Source organism: Babylonia areolata, chromosome 12, assembly GCF_041734735.1.
Source record: "Babylonia areolata isolate BAREFJ2019XMU chromosome 12, ASM4173473v1, whole genome shotgun sequence".
NCBI classification, from domain to species: Eukaryota; Metazoa; Mollusca; class Gastropoda; order Neogastropoda; family Buccinidae; genus Babylonia; species Babylonia areolata.
The window spans coordinates 20,339,486-20,365,790 of record NC_134887.1 but is presented as its reverse complement, the minus strand read 5'-3'; the positions used below and the strand labels follow the sequence as shown (position 1 = coordinate 20,365,790).

Here is a 26,305-nt window from a genome sequence, read left to right as displayed (position 1 = left end):
CATATTAAAAAAAAAAATCAAAAAAAAAATCCATAAGCTGATGTCAAAAGCTTTGACAAACTCAAAGCCATTAAATTTTTTTTTTTAATCTCAAAGCTGGACTAGTATACTATTCAATGGATCAATGTACACTAGCTCAAGGCAAGTGATAGATGGTCATTCTCTACTACAGTCGTGTAGACAGTGACAGACTCTGAGAACCAAATGAACAGGAAATAACAACAAAACAAAACAACAAAAAAGAATACACTGATCACAATACACCAAGCTTTGGAGGTGTTTCCTTCATTTTTTTTTCCACACACACTTTTTTTTTTAACACACATGCACATACATGATATACACATTTTCACAAACTTTGATTGGTGTGTAAGTGTTTTGATTTGTTTCAACAAAAGACTCAGTGCTATACAAACACTTTCATTATCATTCTTATGATCATCATCTGATATTAAACATACCTTCGGGCACAAGGTCCATATCTTCGGTCTTCATTTTCTTGTTGTTTTTAGCCTCCTCTTCTTCCAGACGCCGTTTCTTTGCTGCCTCCTTCAACACACAGACACATGTCCTGTATTAATTTTTTTTTGTTGGGGTCACAATAGATTTCTCTGGATGAAATTTGGCCTGCCCTCCTCAGAGAGTGTCTCACCACCATACAGTACCACACATTTTGGGTTGTTTTTTTCTATATTCAAGTGTATTTGTATTACTATCAATGTGAATTCTTCAAAGAATTTTGCCATGGATAACCATTTTGTTGCTTTTTCTTTTATCTTATATTATATTATATTATTTTTTTACATGCTCTGAGTGCATGCAGCACACATGGCCTCAGTTTGCCCTCTTATCTGAATGACTAGCACCCAGACAACCCTGAAAGTTTAGTGGAGGGGGAGGGGGAGTACAATTTCCTGTCCATATAGGGGACTCTAACCCATGGGCACTGGCTTCCTGGCTGGGTGCTTCACAGCCGGACCACTGATCCTCTCTCTCAAATTTCCTAACAGCAGGCACATCGCTGCTCTCAACGCTGTGTCATCCTGACTCAATCCTTGTCTGCCTCTTTGTTTGGGGGAAGAGTAATTTTGAGGGATACATGCTTCAAGAAATTCTGAAGTGTGATGAGTCTGACCAGGTTGTAAACAACAATCGTCTGCTCGCCGATAGAAGATGGGAGTCTGATGTCAATCTTGACCAGGTTGTAAACAACAATCGTCTGCTCGCCGATAGAAGATGAAATTGATTCTGATGCAGATGATGATGATGGCAATGTTAAGTTGCCCATTGCTGGTGGACCCAGCTATGAAAGAAAGAGGAAATTTTAAAATGGATGGGATTGTAGAACCTTTTCTGTTTTTGTTTTTTTTGTTTTTTTGTTTGTTTTTTTAAAGCTGAACATTTATTCTGCATACCAGCAAACAGAAACAGCACAATCCAACAGGCTGAAAATATGGAACCTTTAGTTTTGGGCTGAACATTTATTTACACCAAATAAAGCAGACGTCCACGTACGTACCCGTGTGGCCATGTCTTCCATCAGTGTTTTCTTCAGCTGGTGTTGCTGAATGGGTGGCATGCCTTTGCTGTCGCTCTCGTCGATGAAACCCAGCGGTACTGGCACCGTGAACCCTGGGTACTCGATGATCTTGTTGACGTCAAACATCTCTGTGTAAGGGACAAAAAAAAAAAAAAAAAAAAAAAAAAAGACTGCGCATGAACAAAAAATTATCAAAAGAAAAAAAGGTAATGAAAACTTAATCAAATATATAACCCCTTCAAAAAAAAACCCACACAAAAAAACCCACACAAAAACAGACTGTGCATGAACAAAAAATTACTTTATAAAAGGACATGAAAACATAATCAAATAAGTAAATTTAATATATAACCCAATCAACAACAAAAAAAAGAAAAAAAGATACAGCAGCAACAAAAAAGAGGGGATCCAGTGGGGTAAGTGGTGGAGAAATTCAAACGCTCCAACCCCTAAACCCTAAACTCATTCATTTCTTCACAAACACTGAAACAGAAGTAAATAAAATCAAACAATATAAAACACCTCTTCAATTCCAACTTAGTTTTCAAACCGATTTGGTGTCTTTCCTCAAAACTAGGCGTACTTCAACAAAGTGTCATGCTAGTGACAAAGCCAGTGTTCTCTCACTGGATATAAACACTGTCAGACCAGCAGGGATTCACTCACCCCCTCAAACAACGCAACCTTCACCAGCCCAAGGCCTGAACAACTTGACCTCAAGATCATCAGCCAACAAGTCAGTGAATTCACCTCCTCTTAGGGATTCAACATAAGGCTTACACCCTAACAGGGCTTCTTCAAAACCTAATAACTTGGAAAATGATGTCTCTTTTCACAAACATCTTTCTGAGGAAGCAGAAAAAAAACAAAAACCTGATGCTAAAGGAGTTGGGGTGGGGTGGGGTAAGACTGCTGAGAAGAATGGAATGTCTATCCACTTTTTTTTTTCTTTCTTTCTTTTAGGCTTGACTATAGCACCTTTCCCCATGTCAAACTGGCTGTAGTATCATCAAAGTCAGGAAGACAGCAGTGCATGGAGTGAATCATTGGCAAAGATTCTGGAGGTTCTACACTCTTAAACTTTAAAAAGCCAGACATTGAGCCAAGTTTTCATTAAAAAGGGGTTATTTTTACTTGGGAAACTGGGGAGCTGGGAAAGGAGATAGGGAGAAGGACCTGGAGGTGGGTGAGAAAGTAGAGGGGATGAGATGTCAGTTGGGAGGAAGGTGGCAGAATGGTTAAGACGCTCAGCTGCCAATACAGAGAGTCCGTGAGAGTGTGGGCTTGAATCCTGCTAGTCTAGTCTTTGGATGAGATGATAGACGAAGGTCCCGTGTGCAGCACGCACTTGGCTTACTTAAAAAGAACCCATAGCAATGAGAGTGTTGTCCTCTGGCAAAATTATGTATTAAAAAAAATCCACTCTGATACCAGTGACAGATATAAAAATATATAAGCATGCACTCAAGGCCTGACAAGCGCGTTGAGTCATGCTGCTGTCAATCATCTGCCTAGCAGATGTGCAGCAGGTATGGATTTGTCCAAAGGAAGTGACGCCTCCTTGAAAAACTGAAGCAGTCAGTTGGGGGAGGAGGTGTGAGGAGAAACAGGGGAAAGGATCAGAGGAGATCAGCTGTCACTGTACTTGCTAATGTAACATTGTTAGCTTACATTGTTACAATATCTGAAGCTCAAATAGTCAAAAAGTATTTCTTTCTTATTTCTTTCTCTCTCTTCCTTGTAACTTGGCTGTAGGAAGTACTTGGATGGGGCAAGGGTGTGATGTGGTGGGGAGGGGGAGTGCAAGTTTTGATTCAGGTCAGACCGATTTCATACTCAGTACACAAGTGATATGAGTTTCTGTCTGCACTGACATGCTGTGAATCCACACACACACACACACACACACACACACAATGCCAGCACCTGTGTTCTGTAACTACACACATACCCACACCCACAAGCACACACACAAACACACAAACCCCCACAAACACACAATCCACCCACACTCACACACACAAAGTAAACTCACCAACAGAAGTCTGCTCACTGTACTCTCCATCCTCCAGGCTCTCTCCCCGAATGTTGGTCTCTTTGAACATGAAATGAAAGACTAAACCATCCATCAAGCACACGTTTTCTCAAAACGAATGTTGGTCTCTTTGAATATAAAATGAAAGGCTAAACCATCCATCAAGCACACGTTTTCTCCCAACGAATGTTGGTCTCTTTGAACATAAAATGAAAGGCTAAACCATCCATTAAACATATGTTAATTTATTATTGTTTTCTCCCTACAAATGTTGGTCTCTTTGTTGAACATAAAATGACAGGCTAAACTATCTATTAAACACCCGTTTTCTCCCGACAAATGTTGGTCTCTTCGAACATGAAATGAAAGGCTAAACCATCCATTAAACAAACATTTTCTCCCAACAAATGTTGGTCTCTTTGAACATGAAACAAAAGGCTAAACCATCCATTAAACACACGCTTTCTTCCTACAAATGTTGGAGCCTCTTTGTTGAACATTAAATGACAGCCTAAACTATCCACTGAACACATCGTTCCCCCATACAAGTGTTCGTCTCTTTGAACATGAAACGACAGCCTAAACCATCCATTAAACACTTGTTTTTCTGAAATTGTTCTCACCCACATACAATAAAACTACAAGAACTGACAGCCATATAAAATAATTAAAAATAATGCCCAACAGTTAATCGTTTTTACTTGTGTACAGACAATAAACCAGATTTGAGTCTTGGGTAAAAAATAAAAACAACAAACAACCAAAGAAACTTCCCAAGTCCATCTTTGCCATTCATGGCGAGCGAGGATGCCATGCAATTGGCCTTGAAAGTTGGGTAAAAAGAAATCATAAATAAATAACCAAAGAAACTTACCACATCCATCTTTGTCATACATGGCGAGTGAGGACGTCTTGCTATTGGTCTCAAGTTTTGGATAAAAAAAACAACAGGAAAAAAAAACAAAAAAAAACAAAGAAACTTACCACGTCCGTCTTTGTCATACATGGCGAGGGAGGACGACTTGCGGTTAGCCTCCAGCAGCCAGCCAGGGGGATAGCCGAACAGACGCATGCGATACACGTATGGTGGTAACTGGTCAGCCTTCAGCCCCATGGCTTCCCGCAAGCCGTCACTGCAAAGGTCACACAGCCAAAACTTCACAGTGTGATATATACTACTTTTCTTCTTCTTTTTTTTTTTCCTTTTGGTGTTGGTTACAATAGTTATTAATAGTTTGTGCAAAACAGTGCACGACTCTCTTGGGTTCTAAAGCGTACTGGGAGGATTTCAAAGTACTGTTTCTGGTGGTGGCTGTTGACAAATTTATGCAGAAAAGTAAACACACACACACACACCTCTTTACATCAGATCAAATCTATAGAATTTATTTTGATAAAAAGATGGGGAATTTGTAATATACTCCCTGTTCAGTTAAATATACTTACCATGTCTAACTGATGCAAACTAGGCCTACTGGATTGTTCTGTTTGCTGAAAATTTGTAATAAACTCAGTAATAAGATATCCTGCTGCTAGTCCACCATCTGCTAACCAATCAAACGTCATTTGCAGCCAGAACAGATGACTCATTCATGATGGCCACCATTTACTAAGATAAGTCCATAGTTGCTCTGTCTTTGTCAACCTTTTTTTCATTTGAAATGTTATTTTCTTGCATTCTTGTTGTTTTGTGTGACTTTCTGGGACATTTTTGTCTCAGATTTTATGTCATTTACATCATTTGCATCACTTTTTATAGACAGCTGGACGTGTCATGGACGTACAACAACAACAAAAATAACAACCAAAAAACAAAAAGAGAAAAATTTGAAAGCATTTCCAGGAGCACTATCTAAAAATCAGTCTGTTTACGGGACTCAAACCAGTGGACACTGACTGTCTTGTTGGAGACATTACCGTTAGGCCACTGCTCCACCCCTTACTCTTACTTTAACTTTCAAGGAGACATCAAAGTGTGTGAAATGACCCATATACACAACACATATGCTTAACTAAGAAATGAAAAAGAAAAACAAAGAGAGAAAAAAAAAGAATTTTAACCTTTAAAATAATACAATTTGCAAAACTTTTGCAAAACTTCATGAAAATGCCAGAGACTTGACTTTTCAAAATCTTTAGTTTCCTCCCCAGAAATGAAAAGAACTTAACTTCAGTATGAACATGAAATTTCCTTTGCTTAACTATGTTTACTTGAACGTACAGACCTTTAACAAACATCAAACTGGAGTAAGATGGGATGTATGTGAGTGACACCGCATGTGCATTCAAAATCTTTGCTTTCATACTTAAAAGTCTTTTTTTCATGCTAACAAAATAACTTACCAAGAAATACAGAAAAGAACAATAACATGAGAACAGGTATTCCCCCATCCGCTTGAATAAGCAATCACACTCAGCAGCCCCCCACCCCCTTCCTCCACAATGACTTCAAAACAAAGGAGGATGCATGGAATCAAAATGATAGATTAACATGTTTCACAGCACCCTTTGCACCTGAACATATGCAAATTTGTGAATGTGAGCAAACTGTCTCCATGTAAATGTGTGCCTGTGAACGCAGGCAATTTGCATGTAAATATGCGCAAAATTTTATTGTGAATGTGAGCGATTTGCTTGGAAATGTGTGCAATTTATAAATGTGAGCAATTGGCATGCAAAAGTTTGCAAACTGTAAAGGTGAGCAATTTGCATTTAAACAAGTGCAAATCATGAATGTGAGCAGTTTGCATATATAAATGTATGCAAATTGTAAATGTGACCAATTCGCATGTAAATGTGTGCAAATTGTAAAGGTAAGCAAATTGCAAGCTAGCATGTGCAAACTGCAATGGTCAGCACTTTGCAAGTAAACTTGAGCAATTTGCATGTAAAGGTTAGGAATTCCCTCTCTCACCGGGCAAACGGCATCAAACCACTTATGCACACACACACACACACACACACACACACTGCCACACAAGTACACAAAAAAATGCAGGCCTCACCTGATTACACCAGCCTTAAACTTGGCTTTCTTGGGGTCCAGTTCTGGGTCCTCATGGTATCGGCCTGGGTTGCTGAAAGGAAAATTAAAACAAGCTCAGTACCATGTGACTTAAGAGAGAGAGAAGAGAAAGAGCGAGAGTGAGCAAGATGGATAGGGTGGAAGGAGAGTCAGAGATGACAGAGCTGTGAGTGTATCTGTGGCGTATGCCTCTGTTATATATATGTGTGTGTGTGTGTGTGTGTGTGTGTGTGTGTGTGTGTGTGTGTGTGTGTGTGTGTGTGTGTGCACATGCACATGCTGATAAAGTATGAAGTGATGGGCTCAATCCAAACACAGTCTACTGGCTACCTGGGTAGCTACAGAGATACATTGCAGAACCTCAGTTTTCTTCTTTCTTTCTTTTTCTTTTTTTTTTTTTCTTTGTAAACTCTTTCACCACCATAGGCGACTTTAGATGACTAGACAGTGCACCGCCACTGTTGACTTTGTCGACATCGTGGGGTCATGTTGATAAGGTGTAGGACCTCACTGTTGTCACACACAGAGACTGACCTGGATTTGGAGCTGTTCTCCTGGCGCTCTCGTCGCTTGGCTCGGATCCGGTTGTGATCCTTCGGCGTGACGCACTCACTCAGACGGTGGTCACCGCCACAATTGAAGCACGCATCCTTCGGTCTGTGCACAGAACACAACATGGGAATGAAAAACTGTCCCTGCAGACAGCTCAGCAAGCCAGCAAAAAAGCACAAAAAAATAAATTTCTCCAAAACCAAAGTCATTAGAACACTCTTGGGTAAACCAGCCAAGATGTGTCAGTGAGGTGCAGCCTTGTCACACTGCCTCAAACCAAGGACCTCCACAGCAGCACTGTCATCATCCTCATTCATCTGAATCCACAGGCATGAGAACAGCTTGAACAAAAAAATTTGTCCCAAGTATGGAAATCTGTAAATCTGGTCCTATCCTGAGGTTATCTGAAACACATTTGACATTGCTGCTTATAGTCCAGTCGGCCGGCAGGACCATGTCAGGACTGTTGGTTCACATATGTTTATAATTATAAACAATGTGAGTCTATGTAACAATCCAGTGTTTTGTTTGCCTTTGTATCTCTGTATATGTGTGTGTGCGTGTGTGTGTATGAGCGCGCAATTGTGTCGGTAGTAAACTTTAAGAAATTCATTTTCTCTAGAAATAGTTTATCTGTCAACATCAAATTTGGCTTTAACAAGAAAAAATATTTTCCCGTATGTTCTGTTGTGATCAAAATGATAAAACACTTCAGGGAAGGGCATAATAATTGTAAAGAAACCAAACATATTTCCATAGTCGTATCACTGCCCTATGCTACATTTTACTTCTTTTTAACAAAACTTGGCACTTTTATCTGACATAGTGACACACTCATTAACAGCAGTCATTTCATTCATTTTCTGTTCATAAATTCTATTAAGCTTGGAAGTTCCATTCAAGCATACATCTGCCAGGAGCTGCCAAATTGTGCCTTATGTAATGGGACATCATTCCAAATATACAATATCAAATGATGTTTCACAATGCAAAAGTAATTACGACTTTTCCATTTTTGTTTTTGTTAACTTCCAACAATTTTTTCTCCCTTCTGAGCTGTAAACATTGCACTGTCTGCAATCACAAATAACTTGGTATGAAACATTTTCCTTCATCCTTCAACTTACTTCACAGGAGGCTTAAGAGACTGCTCAGAGTTCTCGTTCGGTGGGAACACTTCTTCAAATACCTGGAAATATCTGTGACAACAATGAAGGAATAAACAGAGGGAAAAAAAATCTAGAGACACACACAAGAACTAACTTAATAATATAATAACAACCTTGTGAAGATACACTGATGAAAACAACAATATCAAAATAAAGCTGGAATCATATTGTCTACTGGACTGCTGTAGTATGTGTACAGATCTCTTTTCCAGTCTATCATGATGTCACTACAACCTTGTGTAACCAATCCAGTGGTGTCATGGTCTGAAATATTTTGGTTCATTCCACACAATCTGCATTCCTGTCCTCACTCAGTTCTCATTCTCACACTGCTGCAGCCCTGCTGTTATTTCAGTTATTCCTTTGTTATCTAACTTATACTGCTGTCACCTCAATCATCCTGCTGTTGATTATCCATTACCTTCATTCTCATCCTCCAACCGCTGCAACCCTGCTGTAATTTCAACGATCCCTGTCTTGGTTCCCACCCTCATGTGTCACCCATAATCTACAGAAGTGTGCCCAAACTGCTGGGTCGCCAAGGATACTTTGGAACTTCAGCACTGCCGAACTCCTTGGGGTCGTCTTCATCATGAGGCCAGCCCCGGGTGTCCACCATGAAGCCACTGTGGAACTGGGCACAGCCAATGATCTGCACACATGAATGTTTTGTGTCAGGCTATGACAATCAGAACAGCAGATAAAGCAACTGCTGCCTCGACTATCAGCTCAGCTCAGAATGCCTTGCCCAAGTTACATCTCCACTCTCTCTCTCTCTCTCTCTCTCTCTCTCTCGACCAAAAGGGCTTTAGGACAGTCGGCATTGGGATGATCTCCAAAGGAAAAAAATCCAATCTCACACAAACACACACAATCTCAATTTCTCAATCTGTTAAGATCCCTACTCACTTCCCCCTCCCCTCCCCAATTAAAAAAGACACAGCTAGTAAGTAGTATCTATTACTTATTTACATGAGTTTATCATACACGTTTTGAGTTGTGCAAGATGCAAACTTCTCCAAGATTCTATAAATTAAAAAAAAAATTTAAAATCAACAACAAAATGAACACATCAAACTATTTTTTCTATTATAAATTTCTATAAAAAAATTTTTTTTTAAATCTTAAGAAACTATCTTTTCTAACTTGCAACAAGGCAAATAACATGGAGACTGATCACTGTGTCAGTCTACATGTACATCACCTGCCAAATCAAAAGAAGTCATCATCATCTCGTCAGTGTGCACAGACACACACAAACAAATGCTCTCCCTTCCCTTATCTCTAACAAGTCTCTCACACACACACACACACACACACACACACACACACACCATTCACCTGTTCATAAGTGCACACACAAGTGTTCATGTTTATATGCAAGCAGGCATAAACTTATATGCATACACCCTTATCTAACCCTCCACACACACGCGTATACATAAATATCTGGTGTCTTAACTATAACACAAACAAAACTAATTTGTCATTAGTACAGTACAATACATCTAAGAATAACACAATGGCAAACAGCCAATGAAAGAAAGAGAAAACAACACAAACACACAAGACAAAAATTCCTCCACAGATATGCACAATAAGTCCAGTACCCACCCCATGTGCCTGCCACATGCGGTTGTTGCGTTTTTCCGTGGGGAGCTTATCATTAATGTCCACACAAGTGGACACCGAAGTTCCCTGCAACCCACCAATATTGAGATAATCCCTCCTGTTACAGCAAGCTAGATGTACACAGACATCACAAGAAAACAGATAACTACATAAAATGTAACAACAGCCACTTCATCAAATATTGTCATCTGCCAAGAGACAACAGACAGTATCATGGAAGAACTACTGAGAATGGGTGCGAAGTCAAACCGTTGGACTTGCAATCCAAAGGTCCTGTATTTGAACCACAGTTGCAGCACTTGTTGAGTTGAGGGTAGAGACTTTCCTGATCTCCCATGTCAACTGACAAGCAGACCTGCTGGCATCTAAACTTCATTCATATGTACACACATGCAGAACATCAAATAATCATGTTAAAGATCCCGTAACCGTACTGTTAGTATTCTGTGGGTTATGGAAACAAGAACATACTAAGCATGCACACCTCCAAAAATGGAGTTAGAAAAAAAGAAAAAAAGCTCTTACTTATGAATACAAGTGAATGAACAAGGAGTAGCCCATGAACACAGAAGATAATAATTGCCCACTCACTGAACCAGACAAAGTGAGCCCCTTCCCTGCACTGGAAACAGTTATTGAGTTAACACCCACCAAATGATACTTTCTAGTGACAGTCCCCACAAATCCACTGACAGGGAAGAAACTGAACCAGCTGGAATTTTTTTGTTTTGATCCCCATTCAGAATGACAGACAAGAAAGTTTCAGTTTCAAGAAGGCATCAAAGCACATAGCAATTGTCTACGTTTGTTCTGCACTTGCGGCACATAATGTAATTTCTCTATATCAGATAATAAAGTTATTCTGTCGGGCATCTTTTCACTGTTAGCCGTGCAAAAATTTGGCCAAGCAGAGCAAGTAGGCCTGGTTTGCATCAGTTTGACATGGTGCAGTATGTGACACCAAAAATAAAGTTATTCTTATCTGATCCATACACACTATAATGTCTGCTGAAGGGGAAAAAAAAAAAGCAACAAAGACTGACATATGCTGGTCATATTTTAAGAACTGAACGAAGCTACACATATGTGTGTGTGTTTTGTTGGTGATGTGCATGTGATCATAACTTGTCAGTTACTCATGTTTGTCATCTTGTGTGATCTGTTCTGTATTATGCATTTTATTCCTCTCTATACAGAATTTGCAATAATATTAAACACTGATGGACTTTCAGTGCCTAAACTTAAACTCCAAAAAAGTATCCAAGCTACTCTCTTCCTCATCCACCCCCTCCCTGATAAACAGATAACAGTAAAATAAACTAATTGAAATATAACTCTGATAGTCTGCTGGAAAAAAAATAAATTAACTGCATAAAAAATCAGTTAACCAGCCAAACAACCAACCAGACACAACTGAGCAACCAACCAACCAAGCTGAAATGAGAGTGAGCCTGGAAGAAAATCACCACCACCACCACCAACAACAACTGAGGCAGAACACATTATTCTGCCTGACGTACCTTGCTGGAGAGATCAGTGGCAGCCTTGGAGAAGTCTTTCTTGTCTGCATGTTGAGCCAGGCTGATCACAAACTGCTCAATACGGCTGCGGTACTTCCTACGCAAGCAGAAAAAAAAAGGATTAAGTCAATACATCAAGATTTGTATAAACAAATTCATGTTAGTCTAAGTTATCACCAAGCTGAAAGCAAAGGCATTTATAACAGAAATGAAAACATGTGGTATATGTCTAATTTGTTGATAAGCATTGTTGATTAAAACCAGACCACACTATGGCAGGCTCTGAAGGAATGCCCAGGAAAAGACCCCACCCCCCACCAAAAAAACAAAAAGTCCTAGTTCTATAAAAATGTGAAGGAAAAAAAAAGAAAGAAAGAAAAAACCCAAACCATTACCAAAGAGAACAACAGGGAAGAAAAACATTCTAGCCACATAATATCCAGGTGGGGATACTATCCACACTGAAAGAGCCCCCGGTATCCCCACAGGGTGGTGGGGTGAGGGAGGGGTAGGGTATAATGGAGTGAGGGGGTGGGGGGCTTGGGGGGAGCTGACTAAGAAAACTGAATTGCATTGAAAGGTCTTGATACATAAACTGCCACTACTGCACAGCTGTCACTGAAAACTTACTTGGCAAACCTGTTGTTCTGGAAAACAATCTGAATGCCAGGACTCTGGTCATCGCTGACACACCTACAGACACAGAAAAAAAAAACCACCACCACCAGGATCAGTCAAAACATTCATCAAGATTGTCATCACAACAGTGACTGCACATTCTACAGACCACAGCCACAAAACACCACAAAAGTGGACTTGGAGGAGTCACTTTGATTAACTGTGATTTAAAAAAAAAAAAAAAAAAAGGTGGACACTCAAGACACACATAGCAAAAAGAGTGTTTTGATAACTCACTCATTAAAATTACAAATATTCATCATTAATAAGATTAAGATAAAAACAAGTTTATTATCTCATGAAAATAAATTGCATCAGGTGTGTCAAAACAGAAGTAGACAATTACCCAACTCACACACACACACACAAAGTGAACAACTTGAAATGTAACTTGATTAAACAGGAGTAATAAACACTTACTGACTTCGGGGGGTTTTTTGGGGGTTTTTTTTGTTTGTTTTTTACTGAAGGTGAATTTCGTATCTATTTAACATTACTTACTAACAATAGCATAGTACACTTGGCTGTCAAAAAGTAAAGCCGCAAACTTTGTTATTCCAGAAAAAAAATAATGAAACAAGAATAAATGAGCCTTTCAAGAAAATCTGATAAAAGGGACAGACTTTTACTGAGGCACAATGAGAGCATGATCAGTGTTGCCTATCAATCACCCAGAAAGAGCCAGTAAACCACTCATTAAACCAGAAAACCATGCACAAAAATGTCTTGAATCAGTCTATGCGGTAAGAAAACAAAAGTTCAAACATACTGAATTTACAGCACTAAATTTGCCAAATAAACTGTTTTCACTTGAAACTATGCTTAATGAATGTAATTCTCAAATCATTGACATTTTGACCAGATTTTGGCGCAGAAAATAAGGAGAAAAGAATGTTTTTCTTAACTTTTGTTATTTTCTGTGTCTTGTGCAGAATCAAATTATTGACTGATGCTTGTTAACAAACCACGTAATTCTCATAATGGCAGTGAGGCCACATGAACAGAAAATCAAGAGATGTATGAAACCAAACATGAAAATCAAATCTAAAAGAATAACCACAGAGTGAAAACCCATGAAGAAAAAAAATAAGGGGTTCCCTAATTTTTTTTTTTTTTAAGTCTATATGTGCTCCCCTGATCATCCCCAGAAAAATAAAATTCTTTTTCAGAGAAAACTTTTATTAAAAAACTTTTATTATAAGCACCTGACAGAAAGTGAAAAAGCAAAACTGACAGCAAAAGCCTGACATGTACGATCTACGATCTTTATACAGATCAGCAAATGGATGCCATAGCCCAGTGGCTACAGCACTAGGCCTTCAATCCTTGGATCCAAGGTTTGAATTCCGACTGTGTCTCTCAGGCCTACATGTGTGCAGACCTGCTAGTGCCTGAATCACCTGTGTGTGTATAAACATGAAGAACATCAAACACTCAAGTTAAAGATTTTACAATCAATATCAGTTTTCCGTAGGTTATGGAACCACAAACATAACGAGTATTTATATAAGGGCTGCCTACACGGTGAAGTAAAAACATGTCAAAACTCACTTGTAGGTCTATAACAGTGGATGTGAAAACTGCAGTTGTGGACATGAAAAAACCCAAAGTTATTAATAAATGATGGTCTCTATGTATCAGGTTCTGAGGTCTTCTCACTTCCATGGTTTCAGTTTTCCGTGTCTTAAGTTTAAAGTACTTAAACTTAAAGGGAGTGTGCAAGGAAAGTGATTTATAACATACCCTCATCTTCTTGAAAAAGTTCACTGGATTCAATTTACCCAGTGGAATTTACATAATCATAATGTATGGCACAACGTCTCATTCGACTGTCGTTATATCATGCTTGTGCTTCAAAAGAAAGTTCTGTTCCACACAGAATCGGTTCTTTCCTGTCGTGCCTTCCACCTCTCTCTCCCCCATCCATCCCCCACACATACTCACATACACTACATGAACACACACACACACACACACACACGCACACACACACAATAACATCACATTAGACATATTTCAAATTTATCATTTCTAATGATCACCTGCACTTTCTGACACTCACTGAATCAGAGACTGAGAGAGTAAAACTTCGCTGAGCTCTGTGCTTTCTTTGATCCAAATTATTTTACAGCTTCAAGATTCCCTCAGTCAGCAAAAACACACAGAAGCTGCTTCAATTCAATTCATGTTGTTTAGAGCCCAGCCGACCGTTTAGGCTATCTCAGGGCTGAGAAGCTGCTTATCCCACACTATATCAAGAACATCTGATGTGCAAACAATGAGACAGACAGACACATGATATATAATACTTACTGATACATGTACTAGTGATTGATTTATTTAATAAACTGTTCACAACAGTTACAACGGGGTCAGACTCAGAATCATTAAACTGTTCACAAAGTCAGTAACAGGTGGTACACAAAGGCATGTAAGTTCCTCTTTCAAATCAATTATGTCCAGGAGTCTGATACTGTTCTAAGTGTGTGTGTGTGTGTGTGTGTGTGTGTGTGTGTGTGTGTGTGTGTGTGTGTGTAGTATGATTGCTAAGTACTACTCTGAAGTATGATAACATCACTTTCTTTTTTTACTGTACTGTGGCTGCAGAAACCTGGAATATCTGTGAACCTGCTACAAAGTCGTAGTAAATCAGCATGCACTGTATCAGTGCATGCCACACTGAAAAAGATGACAAAATGTATGTTTCCAAAGTTACAAATGCTTAAATGTTAAGTTTATTTTACATCATTTGAATAGGAAATAGTTCCTAAAAAGGACATTATATTCAAGGTTCAAAATATGTTCATGACAAAGAGATAGCCAAAGTAAATACAAAGAATGAAAGATAAAAAAAAAGTGATGTCTCATAACTGGTTACATATATATGTATAAACACTTAAGTAAAACAAAAAGTTAAAATCAGCTAAATCACACATTTGCATACTTTACACTCAAGTAACTTAGTAAGGCACATTGATCATATAAAACAAAACATATAAAGTGAACCACTTCTGTTCTTGTGAAAATGTGGATCATGAAAATTGAAGAGTTTGTTTCCACAAAACACAAATTCACTATCAACAGGAATTTCTGGAATCAAAGAACAGCAAAAAACTGCAGTAAGACAAACAGTCAAGCCATTCATAAACAAATAAGATTGTTGTTGTTGTTTTTTTTGCTTCACATGTTCACCTGTCTCATGATTCTTCCTTGTTTGTCAGCTGAGGTGAGATGATTTCCATGGAGGGTACATTCCACACTTTGAAGATCCCTCTGTCAGCATCAATGATGTTTGACAGATCATAAATGACAGAGACATGTTGCTCTTTATTGCCGGTATGATGACCAACCAATTGAATTTTCTTCTCTCTTCATGATGTCTTCATTCCATTGTAGATAGTTCTTTGCATCTTCTAGGACGAGTAGGCATTGGTGAGATGAGTGTTAAAACATGCAATGATGTAGCATTCAGTGAAGGTACAACATCTGTTCTTGAAGAAGAGTCACCTTGCAAAATGATATCCTCGGTTCAGATGCATGACACATGACTCTCAAGTGAGGCCACTTCTTTAGCAGTCCTTCCATCTTCCAAGTTTCAACAGTTTAAGAGTTTCTCATTCTCGTCTGAGAGTTTCACATTCTCCGCTTCAGAGTTCCAAGTGAAAAATGATGAGGTGCAAATCCATGCCGGTGTAACAAACATCGTAGCACTGGTTTCTGTCAACATCTGACCAACACTGGCACCAGAGTGCAATAATTTCCTATGGTGGTTTTATCACTGGATAATAATACTCTCTTAATAATATTCATTAATGGAAACAAACTCTTCAAAAAAATATAAACACATGTTTCAAAAACAGTAACTTTATACTGTTTGTTGTTTTAATCATAAACATGACTGACAAAATGGAAATTTTTTTTTACAAAACACTCAGTGTTATTCTTGAGTAAAATCTACTCCCATTTTAAAACCCTCTTCATTTAAATGTTAAAAAGACAACAACAAAATTAAGACAGTGTGTACTCCCGCCTAGCAAGGAAGCTGTATGGTGGGGAGAAAGAGTGCATGCATGGTGACATTGCAGAGCGTGTACCTCAGTACCTGTGTCGGCCATCGGGGCAAGCAAGCAAGCAGTCACCAAGGTGGCAAAACACCTCAGGACTGTGTTTGACTTTGAGCCCACTGAGCCCCCGCTGCTACACTCACAGATCTGCAACCAGCTGTAAGAAGGCATATTAGACCAGCAAGGAGACAGACGAACACTCAGCCACCGACTCTACACCTGAAAGAGGCAACACAATCATACTGTTCCCACCCCCCTGTTTGTCTCTTCTGTCAACACACTGTATTAGCTGTACTGCTGGTAAGCTTTTGTTGGTGATTCTGTGGTGACTTGTTGCTTTCAATGTCTGCATTGTCACCTTAATCCTTTCAATGGCAGGGCAAGAGAAATGGTATCTTTCATTAGCTTCAGCTCAACCGTACTGCAATAAGAAACCAGATGTGCTGCTGGAAAGAAAAGCATGCTGCACATTACCTATACATAAAAGCAGGTATGCTTTTCTTGGCTCAGACAGTACTAAGAATATTGATCACTGTTAATCTGCAACTTTCCATTTTTTTCTCAATGATTATCTTCACATTCAAAAGAGGTAACTGGGCAGTAGATCAGGTTCCTACAATTGCTAAAAAACAAAGCAGTTTCAATGAAAAACAACCAGAGACAAAGAAATCTTCTTTCAGAATATGAAGAGATATATATATATATATTAGATCAACGTAATATCATGTTAATTTGGGACACGTAGAAAAGGCAGAAAAGGCTTTGTGTGATTCATTCTAGTTTTTGTAAGAGTCTTAAGACTGTTGTCAATGTTCTGCATTCTCAGGTTGCTATCAATGCCTATCACTATTCACACTTCAAGTCACCATCATGTGACATCTGGAGAATTTTCTGTAGAGCACTCACAGCCTGATTCATTGAGAGGATTAGTGTGACCAACACCGTTCCTACTTCATCCTTTTGTTGAGGTCTAATCTACTTATTTCAAACCTAATGCAACAAAGTCAGTACATGGTCAATGTAATTATGCATGCATGTGAGCATTTGTGCATGATTACATAAATATACCTGATTTATGAATGTGTGTGAACAGCCAGCTCCTGTATATACTTGTACTTTTTTCTTTTTTTTTTAAGGAAACGGTACATCAGAAAACACAAATTTACTGAAACAGCTTAAAACAAAAACAACTTAAAAAAAGAAATGTCTGTCAGGGATGTGATATTAAATTTGACACATGTATTCATCATTACCTGATACAAAGTCACAATGCACTCCTTTCAAAGTTTCTTGAGGCATATCACACTCTGAATGTCACATTCTGATAGTTCTATGCAGTTTTCTTTCTGATGACATCAGTAACAAGAAGGATTCTCTTTCATGCTGGAAGTGCTTTTCTGACGTTTTTCTTCCAGAGAAATCTTGCTGTTCCATGGCAATCTGTCTGAATTATTAAACTTCATAAGTCATCAGATTTTCTGTGAAGAACAGAAACATCAGCCATCAAGGAAGTTGCTATCTTCATGGGCGTGTGGTGCATTGAAAATGATGTCTCAGCTTGTTTTCAAAGTTTTATCCTGTCTCACATCCTGTTCAAAGGTGAAGGACTGAGTATCAAACCGGCCAAAGAAGTAAACTGTGGTGTTGAGTGAATTCTTGCTCTGTTTCACTTTGTCTTCCATTAGTTCCAACTTCCATATTTTCTCCATCATCAGCTTGCTGATTGATCCATCTTCATCCTGACAGCCAGTGTCTTGAAGTTCCCATCAGATTTCTGAGTTTCACAATGGTCGCAGACAGTTCAATAAATGGTGGACTAATGTCAATACTTTGACCTGCCCCATTGCTGGCAATTTCCAATTCACTCACACAGTTAAAACTTTTTTTCGTTATAATAAATTCATATTAATCAACCCTCCCCACCCCCCCTCCCCCTCCAACACAATTTTTTTTCTCGCAATAACATATGGTAGGACTTCAGTAGGATTCACAAATAGTAATGGAATTCCCACTATATTCCAGTGACTGATTTCTATGTGATAACTTGACCTCAAGTTAAAAATACCAGAGAAAAACTACACAAATCCATCAGAGAACAAATTTCCATAATTATCAGCATGTCACGCAACAACAATAATCTCACCATAACAAGATATAGTTATAGATATTACCATAAATGGACTTTCAATTACCTTTCTGTTATTTTTTTTATTAAAAAACAACAACATTCACTCACCTTGTTGAGTCAATGATGCGGGCAAACTGTTTCAGTTTGTTTTCTGGAATACTGTTAAGGACAGTATCTACTGCAAGAAAAGTTATACACAAATCTATTGTCTTTGAAAGTATTGCATGCATAAATAATAAACCACAGACAAGATTAAAAATAACAACTATCTATAGTATAACTATAAGTCTATCTTGATTACATAATTATATTATGTTCAAAAAAAATTTCCCTGTCAGTGTCAGATATATATAAACATCTAAAAAATATATTTTCTTGTATTATTTCAAATCTTCTACTCAAACTCAGACAGTGAGCTTTAATTCTAAACTATATACTGATGAGTGCAAAGTAGCACAAAAAAAAAGTTCCATAAATCAGAACATGGAAATAAGTATAAAAAAAAAATATATATATATATATATAAATTTTCATATCCACGAAGGAAGGTAGTAATTTCATGTGCACTCACCAGCTGACATAACAAAATGGTTAGCATTGTTCAGTAGACTGGTGACAGAGAGGATGTGGATTCAAATTCCATCAAAGGTGGGTATTTTTGAATATTTCAGCCCGAGGCTGGCTCTATCCAGGTTTGATGCTGTGTTGTTATATGATACGTTAAGGCTGTTCAGCAGAGTGTGCTATGATCATGTGGGAAAACTAGCAGTCTGAGTGGGACCACATAGTCAAGGATCATCAACTTATTCTTCACCCATGCATCCTGGGGAGTGATGCATTATTTTGTGATCAACAATGCACGTGTCTGCATCTCTCAGGCCTGGTTGTCACCAGGATACATTATGAAAGAAGCACAGAATAGCTGTACTTATGATGTGTAGTAAATTTATCGAAGTTGCGAGGCGTCGACCCTCAATCGATATGAAGCTCAATGCTTCACAGAAATCACAACAAAATGTCATTGAACGACATCGGTAATCGTTACATACCGTAATTTTGGTGTGAGTTCATCAGTAAATAGAAAAACAGTGGGAGTCCCTAGGTAATTTTGGTGGGAGATTTAGCAAATATAGAGTCAGGAGGAGGTACTGAAGGTCACATGACCCAACAGAGCATCAAGAGTTTGATTCCTGGTTGGACTTTTCTGTATGCAGTTCTATCTGCCATTATAGTGAAAAGTTCATGCAGGACAGCAGAGAAAGCAAACTCAAGAATCAAGAAATGTCCGCATACACTTTTACTGACTGAGAACTGAACGTTACATCCGTTAATTATTCGGGACCGATGCCGAGGTGTTCGCTCCGCATCGATCTAGGATCGGTGCCAAGCGCCGGCCTAAACCCATAATCAGTGAATCACATAGAGAAATGGGAACAGAGATCAATACAATATATCAATCTTTAGTAGGTCTTTCTGTTTATGAAGGATACTTTCAAAGTTTTCTTGATAAGTCGTTGACTGTGGTGCGCTGTTCTGTTCACCTTCTTCTGATTCTTCTCCCTTTGCTTCCTTGGCCTCCCCTTCAGACTCCTGAGGTTTTAAAACTTCGGAGTCCGACGTGATCTCCTTTTCGTTTTCATTTCCATCTGCTATGTCCGACTCATCGGAATCTGACTCAGCACCTGCGAATATAATACGTGATCGGTTTTCTGTTCCAGATTCATCTCGATCATACTGAATGAAGATATTTTGAGTATCCCGGTCTCTTTCAAATTCTGAAAAGAGACTTTCATCGCCGAAGACGTCCGCCATCTTAACCGGAAATGTAACATTTGATTTTATGACTGGGCCGCAAAGTAAGACTTCATTGGCAAGAATTGGATAAAATGAGACAAATAATATTATCCTGCCAAATACTAATTGAATTAGACTATGAACAGTTAAATTTACTCAATATCTATGCTGTGATTATATATTTTAGATTTTTCAGACACAAATGGTTTAGTCAATCATAGGTTCGCACGGATAGTCTCAAAGAATGGCAGCGAAAACGCCGAAAGCGAAAGTGTCCATAGCACAATGAAGCCAGTGAAACTAGCTGTTCTGACAATAGCCGACAGACCCCTTCGGTTTTGCATGATGGATGGAAGCAATAGATTCAACACCTATAATGATATGCACATGGTAAGGACAATTACAATCAGTGTCTGGAACATTATTCCAAAATTAATTAGATTTTTAGCTGCAGCTGGGTATTCGACAAACGCATTGTCATTTTTGTATCAGTGACCAAAGTGACAGACCCAGCCACCGAGAATCATGGGTACTTATCTTGTGATCCTCGGTAAAATCCTATTTTCGGGAACCTATTTTACCTGCAAATTGTGTGCATGTATGAAACAATGTTACCATTAGTATATGTTGTTTTTTCCTAAAAGTGTATAAGGGACATGGCCGCTTGCTTATCAGAAGTAACTACTTTACAGAACGTGTCATCAACACCTGGAATAACCTCCCAGACCATGTAGTTACAGCACTAACAGTCAACACCTTTAAGACCAGGCAGGACATGGCCACTGGGCAAACTTACCGTCATTATATAATCCTGCTTACTATGAATAGATAGGACAGTAACACCAGTACCGTCACACATGCAAGAAGTAATTCCGATCCTGACGGTGAACAGGCCTAAATAAGGCTTCAGACACCACAGGTTCAAGTTCAAGTTGTTATTTTCAGTGGATTTCGACTCTAATTTTGTAGGTTATTTTACTCAAATTTTGATGCAGATTCAGTCGCTAAACAGATGTGCCTCCATCTGTTCCACAAACCATGAAAATGTAACCAATAGGTGCACTAATTTAGGATGTTAAAATAGGACATTATACGCAGTCAAATTTTACCTGGAGAAACTGAGCATACATTGGAGCTGTTTATTTATCTACTTGCCATCACCATATAAAAGACTGCAGTTCTTGGTTGTATTATCACTTCATGTCTCTGTTGAATCATTGCAATCTTAAGCTAAACTTTGAACGTACCTTGATGTACTATCCCCCCCAATATTCCTTGTGACCATGGTACACTTGGTAATAAAGACATATTCTATTCTATTCTATTCATAGAGTGAAAACCACAAGGAAGATCATTGATGATGAGAAAGATTGAGAAGCAGACCCAAAACTGTTCCCAGTGAAACACCAGTGGTTACAGGAACCTGGTCTGATGAGATCCTGAGTTTTTGTCATCTCTGAACAGATTTACTCAGATTACTGTCTATACCAACCATGGTTCAGAAATTCAGTGTTTGACATGTACAAACAAATATTAGAACAAGATACAAGGAAACAAAAACTAAGTTATGAGTGAGTTATGTTAAGAAAGGATTACTTAGTGTATGTTATTATATCTTAATATTACTATATATTAAGATGTAATCTCACACACACATATCTCACCTCCCATCTCTAACCCGCCAACTCATGAATCCATTCCCACCTCATTGTCAACCCCACTCTCACAACCGCCCTTCCCCTCCCCCGCTCCCCTCTTCCTCTTCCTCTCCTTCCCCTCCCCTCCTCCCCATGCCCTCCACCCCAACTGCACAAGCTTCCATCCCAATATTTAAAACTGTAAAAGCAGTACTCACATTATAATAATGTAAACAGTTCCAACCCCCACACCACCCACCCACCCACACTTGGGCATACTATTACTCGCACAAGCAATTTGTTGCTTCTTCAGTAATAAATCCACTTGAATTTTTTTTCTTGCCCATACATTTGCAGCACCGTGTGTGTGCAGTCAGTTTTCATGATTGAATTTTCATGGTTGTGTTTCAGGATTGCAATCTGATACACGCACACACGCACGCACACACACACACACACACACACACACACACACACACACACACACACACACACAGCACAGCACACACACACACACACACACACACACACACACACACACACACATCAGACACACACACAAGCATCAGACACACACACACACACTGCCCTAATCATCCATCCTACCCACTATGCCCCATTTGTCTTTCATCTGCAAATTGTCCGTTGCACTCTGTACTACATGAAATGGTATAGATTGTGTGCATGTGAGAGCAAAACTAAAGGGTAAATAATGCAAAGAAAGGAATAATTAGAATACTGAATATTGCTGTCTGACAGCATCACATAGATGTTAGAATATAACATCAGTCAACAGATTTTTTTTTTTTAAGTGCAATAGTAATTTGTAAGTTACATTACAGTTCTAAACAACCTAACTGGACTAAGTAATAAGGATCCAGCAATCAAGTGAGAGAGTTCGTATGTATATGTGTGTTTGTGTATGCAAGTGTGATAGTACCTCTCTCTCTCTCTCTCTCTCTCTCTCTCTCTCTCTCTCTCTCTCTCTCTCATATGTATATATATATATATGTATATGTGTGTGTGTGTGTGTGTGTGTTCTTTCTTTTATGTAATGTCTTTTCACTTTGAGTGATATATTTTCATGTGTGTGTGTGTTTCTGTGTGGGAGGGGGGTTTGGGGAGGGGACAGAGGTTAAAGGGGAATGTATACAGAAGAGGGATAAACTAGAACAATAGAATCAACTATCCACAAAGATCAAAGTGTGACAGCAGTTAGTGACAAGAACAAAAACAAAAATGAAAGTCAATTGATCTGTCGGTTGCATCATAGAAACACTCATATTGGTCTTCATAACAGGGATTCAGCAATTTCAAATAAAAGTAAATAGTTGGACATTATTAATTTTGTTTTATGTTTTGTTCTGAAAAAAAATTCACTTTATATGACTATGGAAGTAAACTGACAATCATCTGACACTGAAATAAACATGTGCTTCTGCGTGACCTGTTTCTGAATGCACAATAAAAGTTTTTTGATAAACTCAAGTGTTGAAAGATTTCAGTGTAATGCAAGACACCAGAGAGGTTACCAGTCTATAATAGGAAGTTCATCTCTTTTTTTTGTTGTTGTGTGAATTCAGAGTTGAGCCCCTTTTTCTTTGTGTATGTGGGGGTGGGTGGATTCAGAGAGATTTTGAGTCAGATTTAGGTTGATTAGTATATATTTGTTGCTTTACACTAATCAGTTTATGAAAGCAAATGGATCAATCAAAGGAATATATATCAACTGTGCTCCCAATTAAACATTTAGAAAATTCACAGAAAAGTGAGAAATTGTTCAAGAGATGTTCAACACATACAGATGCCTCTGTTTAAAAAAAAAAAAAAAAAAAAAAAAAAAAACTTTTGTTTTGGACAATGGACAAGTAAATGAGTCACAGTTGTTGTTTTTTTCTATACCATGTTTTACATTTTTGCCTTTTTTTTATAGCATGTTTTACATTTTTGCCTTTTTTTTTTATAGCATGTTTTACATTTTTGCCTTGTGAATACAAAAGGTGTTCAAATGCACATCTATAGACCAAATGTGTGTGGGGAGGGATGGGATATTGCATGTTTATTTATCATCAGATTATTGCAAACAAAATTATTGAGATGTGTGTGTGTGTGTGTGTGTGTGTGCACTATCATGATGTGAAATGATTTGGCTCATTAGTGAATAGTCATGATCCTCTTTGAAACAGGGCAGCATATGACTGCTGTATTATTTATCTTCTTTTTGTAATGTTTTTTATGTTCTTGTTGACAAAAAAAAGCATACTACATGTACATGTTTGTTCTCACAAGTTGTCCACTATAGTACAAGACATGCCCTTCTTCTGTCTGTATTTCTCCATTGTTTTTTTGGTTTTTTTCCATCTGGCATCATAGAGGCAGAGGCCATGCCAGGTGTATCTGGTCCATCTCAGTGGGTCAGTTCTTTCAGTTTTCCAGCCAGCGTGAGTGTTATTGCATTCCAGCTGGCGAATGTAATGGTGTTCCTTTCACGGACAGTCTGTGGCTTTCCCCCAGTAGCACATTTCCGCGACTGCCCTGGTGGAGGTCGACGGTGCGGCCATTGTTAGCCCGCGGGCTCACTTGTGACCGGTGGTCTTTGTAATCGTTTCTTTCATTCTGGGGCATGTCTTGGGCAGTCAAATCTGGCGGAGCCCATCCCTCTCCAGATAGGATTTTCTTGTTGGGTTAAATACTTAAGCTTGAAGAAGATCTTGAAACCTTCATAAACAATTTCGACAAGTAATGACAGAAAGAAAAAAAAAAAGAAAAAAAAAAAAAATATATATATATATGGGTAAGCCAATGGAAGTCGAATCCATGGGTCACAAGTAGTATCCTAGAGATGTGTGACACTAGAACGAGCTTGAAACCATAAAAAATAAACCGAGAAAGGAAAGGAGAAATACACTGCTATAATCAAGGAGTTTGGTCAATAAATCAGTGAAGCATGCAGAGGACAACTGGATTTATCAGCAGTATGAAGACATTGACAAAAATCGTGAGAGCAAAGACCTTACCAAACAGAATCAAAGTAAAGTCAGAATCATCCAGGACAAAAATGGTAACTGTTTCACACAGGAACAAGACATCGTTAAAAGGTGGACAGAGTACTGCTCTGACCTTTACAACAAACAGAGCAAAGGAGACTCAAGGGTACTGTCAGTGCAAGATTCATCAAATGAGGGTGACTTCCCAATAATCCGGGAGGAGGTTGTAACAGCAGTGAACTCACTAAAAGGTGGCAAGGCTGCAGGCATCCACAACATCCTAGCAGAACGTTTGAGGCCTCATGGAGAGGCGGTGATTGACATCCTACCTGCCATCTGAAACAAAATCTGGCATACAGACGAATGGCCCACGTCATGGACCCAGTCACTTATCATCACCCTTCCCAAGAAATGAAATCTCCAACACATGCTATCTGTGTGATAGCCATGCTAGTAAAGTAATGCTCAAATTCATTCTGAACAGATAACAGTGGCATACAGCTCCCATCACTGCTGAAGACCAGGCTGGATTCTACAAAGACAGAATTACCACCGAACAAAATTAATCTTTAACCTACATACACTTTGCAAAATTATAATAATGATAATTATAATAATAATTTGAAAAAAAACACCCTCCAACAGCAGAGGTAATTCTACCACGTCTTCATAGACTTCAAGAATGTGTTTGTAGAGTCTGGCAGGAAGCACAATGAAAAAAAAGTATATTAGGCGAAAGCTTTTCAATGAAATCCAACAACTATACTCCAAAGCGACCAATATGGTACTCACATAGGGTGCTATAGGACAATGGTTCCATACTTCAGTTGGAGTCTGTTAGGGCTGCCTTCTGTCTCCCATGCTGTTCAACATGTTCCTGTAACGCATCATGGCTGATGCCACTTGAAGATCATGTCAGCAATGGAGGAAGAACCGTCGCGAACCTTTGCTTCGCAGATGATATCGACGGCATGGCAGGTAGTGAGCAAGTGAGCAAGAACTCTCACAGCATGTAAAAACAAACAAAACAAAAAAAAAAGAAGAAGAAGAAGAAAGGATGAAACATAAATGATTTTATATGGCATTAAAATCTGCTCCGAAAATACCAAGTTGATGGCCAGCCACAACACCAGCATCACTGCTGATATAACTGTCCAGGGACAGAAACTAGGAACTGTGAAACAGTTCACCGACCTGGGATTCATCATCACTAATGAAGGATCCAAACCAGAAATCCTCTCAAGACTTGCAAAGACAGCATCAATACTGTCAAGACTGAAACATATTTGGAAGAACAGCAACATCTTTATAAAACATAAGATAATACTCCTGCAGTCACTGGTATTATTCGATCTTCCTGTATGCATGCAAGGACCCTCAAGGGGTATCAGTGTAATTTTTCCACTAATTTCAATATTATCTTCTGACCCCCATATTTCTCACTGCTGCACTATCTGGGTATTAAACAACTTCCAAAGCAAGCTAGGATGTAACCTTCGCATAGTCCTCAAAATTTCTACAACACCCTTTTTCCCTTTTCTACA

The 26,305-nt window shown here is 38.7% G+C and overlaps 2 protein-coding genes across 2 annotated transcripts in view; one reads left to right on the top strand and one right to left on the bottom strand.

Moving 5' to 3' along the window:
• The window catches only part of LOC143288437 (zinc finger CCHC domain-containing protein 8 homolog), a 28,355-nt gene extending 8,200 nt beyond the window's left edge, over positions 1 to 20,155 (bottom strand). The window contains exons 1-13 of the mRNA XM_076596925.1: positions 19,834 to 20,155; positions 18,452 to 18,494; positions 12,104 to 12,166; positions 11,474 to 11,570; positions 9,936 to 10,019; positions 8,870 to 8,973; positions 8,280 to 8,351; positions 7,135 to 7,257; positions 6,581 to 6,652; positions 4,560 to 4,708; positions 3,576 to 3,635; positions 1,520 to 1,668; positions 462 to 549 (exon numbers count right to left, since the gene is read on the bottom strand). Of these exons, the coding sequence (XP_076453040.1) occupies positions 462 to 549; positions 1,520 to 1,668; positions 3,576 to 3,635; positions 4,560 to 4,708; positions 6,581 to 6,652; positions 7,135 to 7,257; positions 8,280 to 8,351; positions 8,870 to 8,973; positions 9,936 to 10,019; positions 11,474 to 11,570; positions 12,104 to 12,166; positions 18,452 to 18,494; positions 19,834 to 20,155 (1,426 nt within the window). The remainder of the gene's footprint in view (positions 1 to 461; positions 550 to 1,519; positions 1,669 to 3,575; positions 3,636 to 4,559; positions 4,709 to 6,580; positions 6,653 to 7,134; positions 7,258 to 8,279; positions 8,352 to 8,869; positions 8,974 to 9,935; positions 10,020 to 11,473; positions 11,571 to 12,103; positions 12,167 to 18,451; positions 18,495 to 19,833) is intronic.
• A 237-nt stretch (positions 20,156 to 20,392) lies between these two features.
• LOC143288439 (uncharacterized) overlaps positions 20,393 to 26,305 on the top strand; it is a 15,955-nt gene continuing 10,042 nt past the window's right edge. The window contains exon 1 of the mRNA XM_076596927.1: positions 20,393 to 20,527. Coding sequence (XP_076453042.1) covers positions 20,423 to 20,527 — 105 coding nt within the window. The 5' untranslated portion in view covers positions 20,393 to 20,422. The remainder of the gene's footprint in view (positions 20,528 to 26,305) is intronic.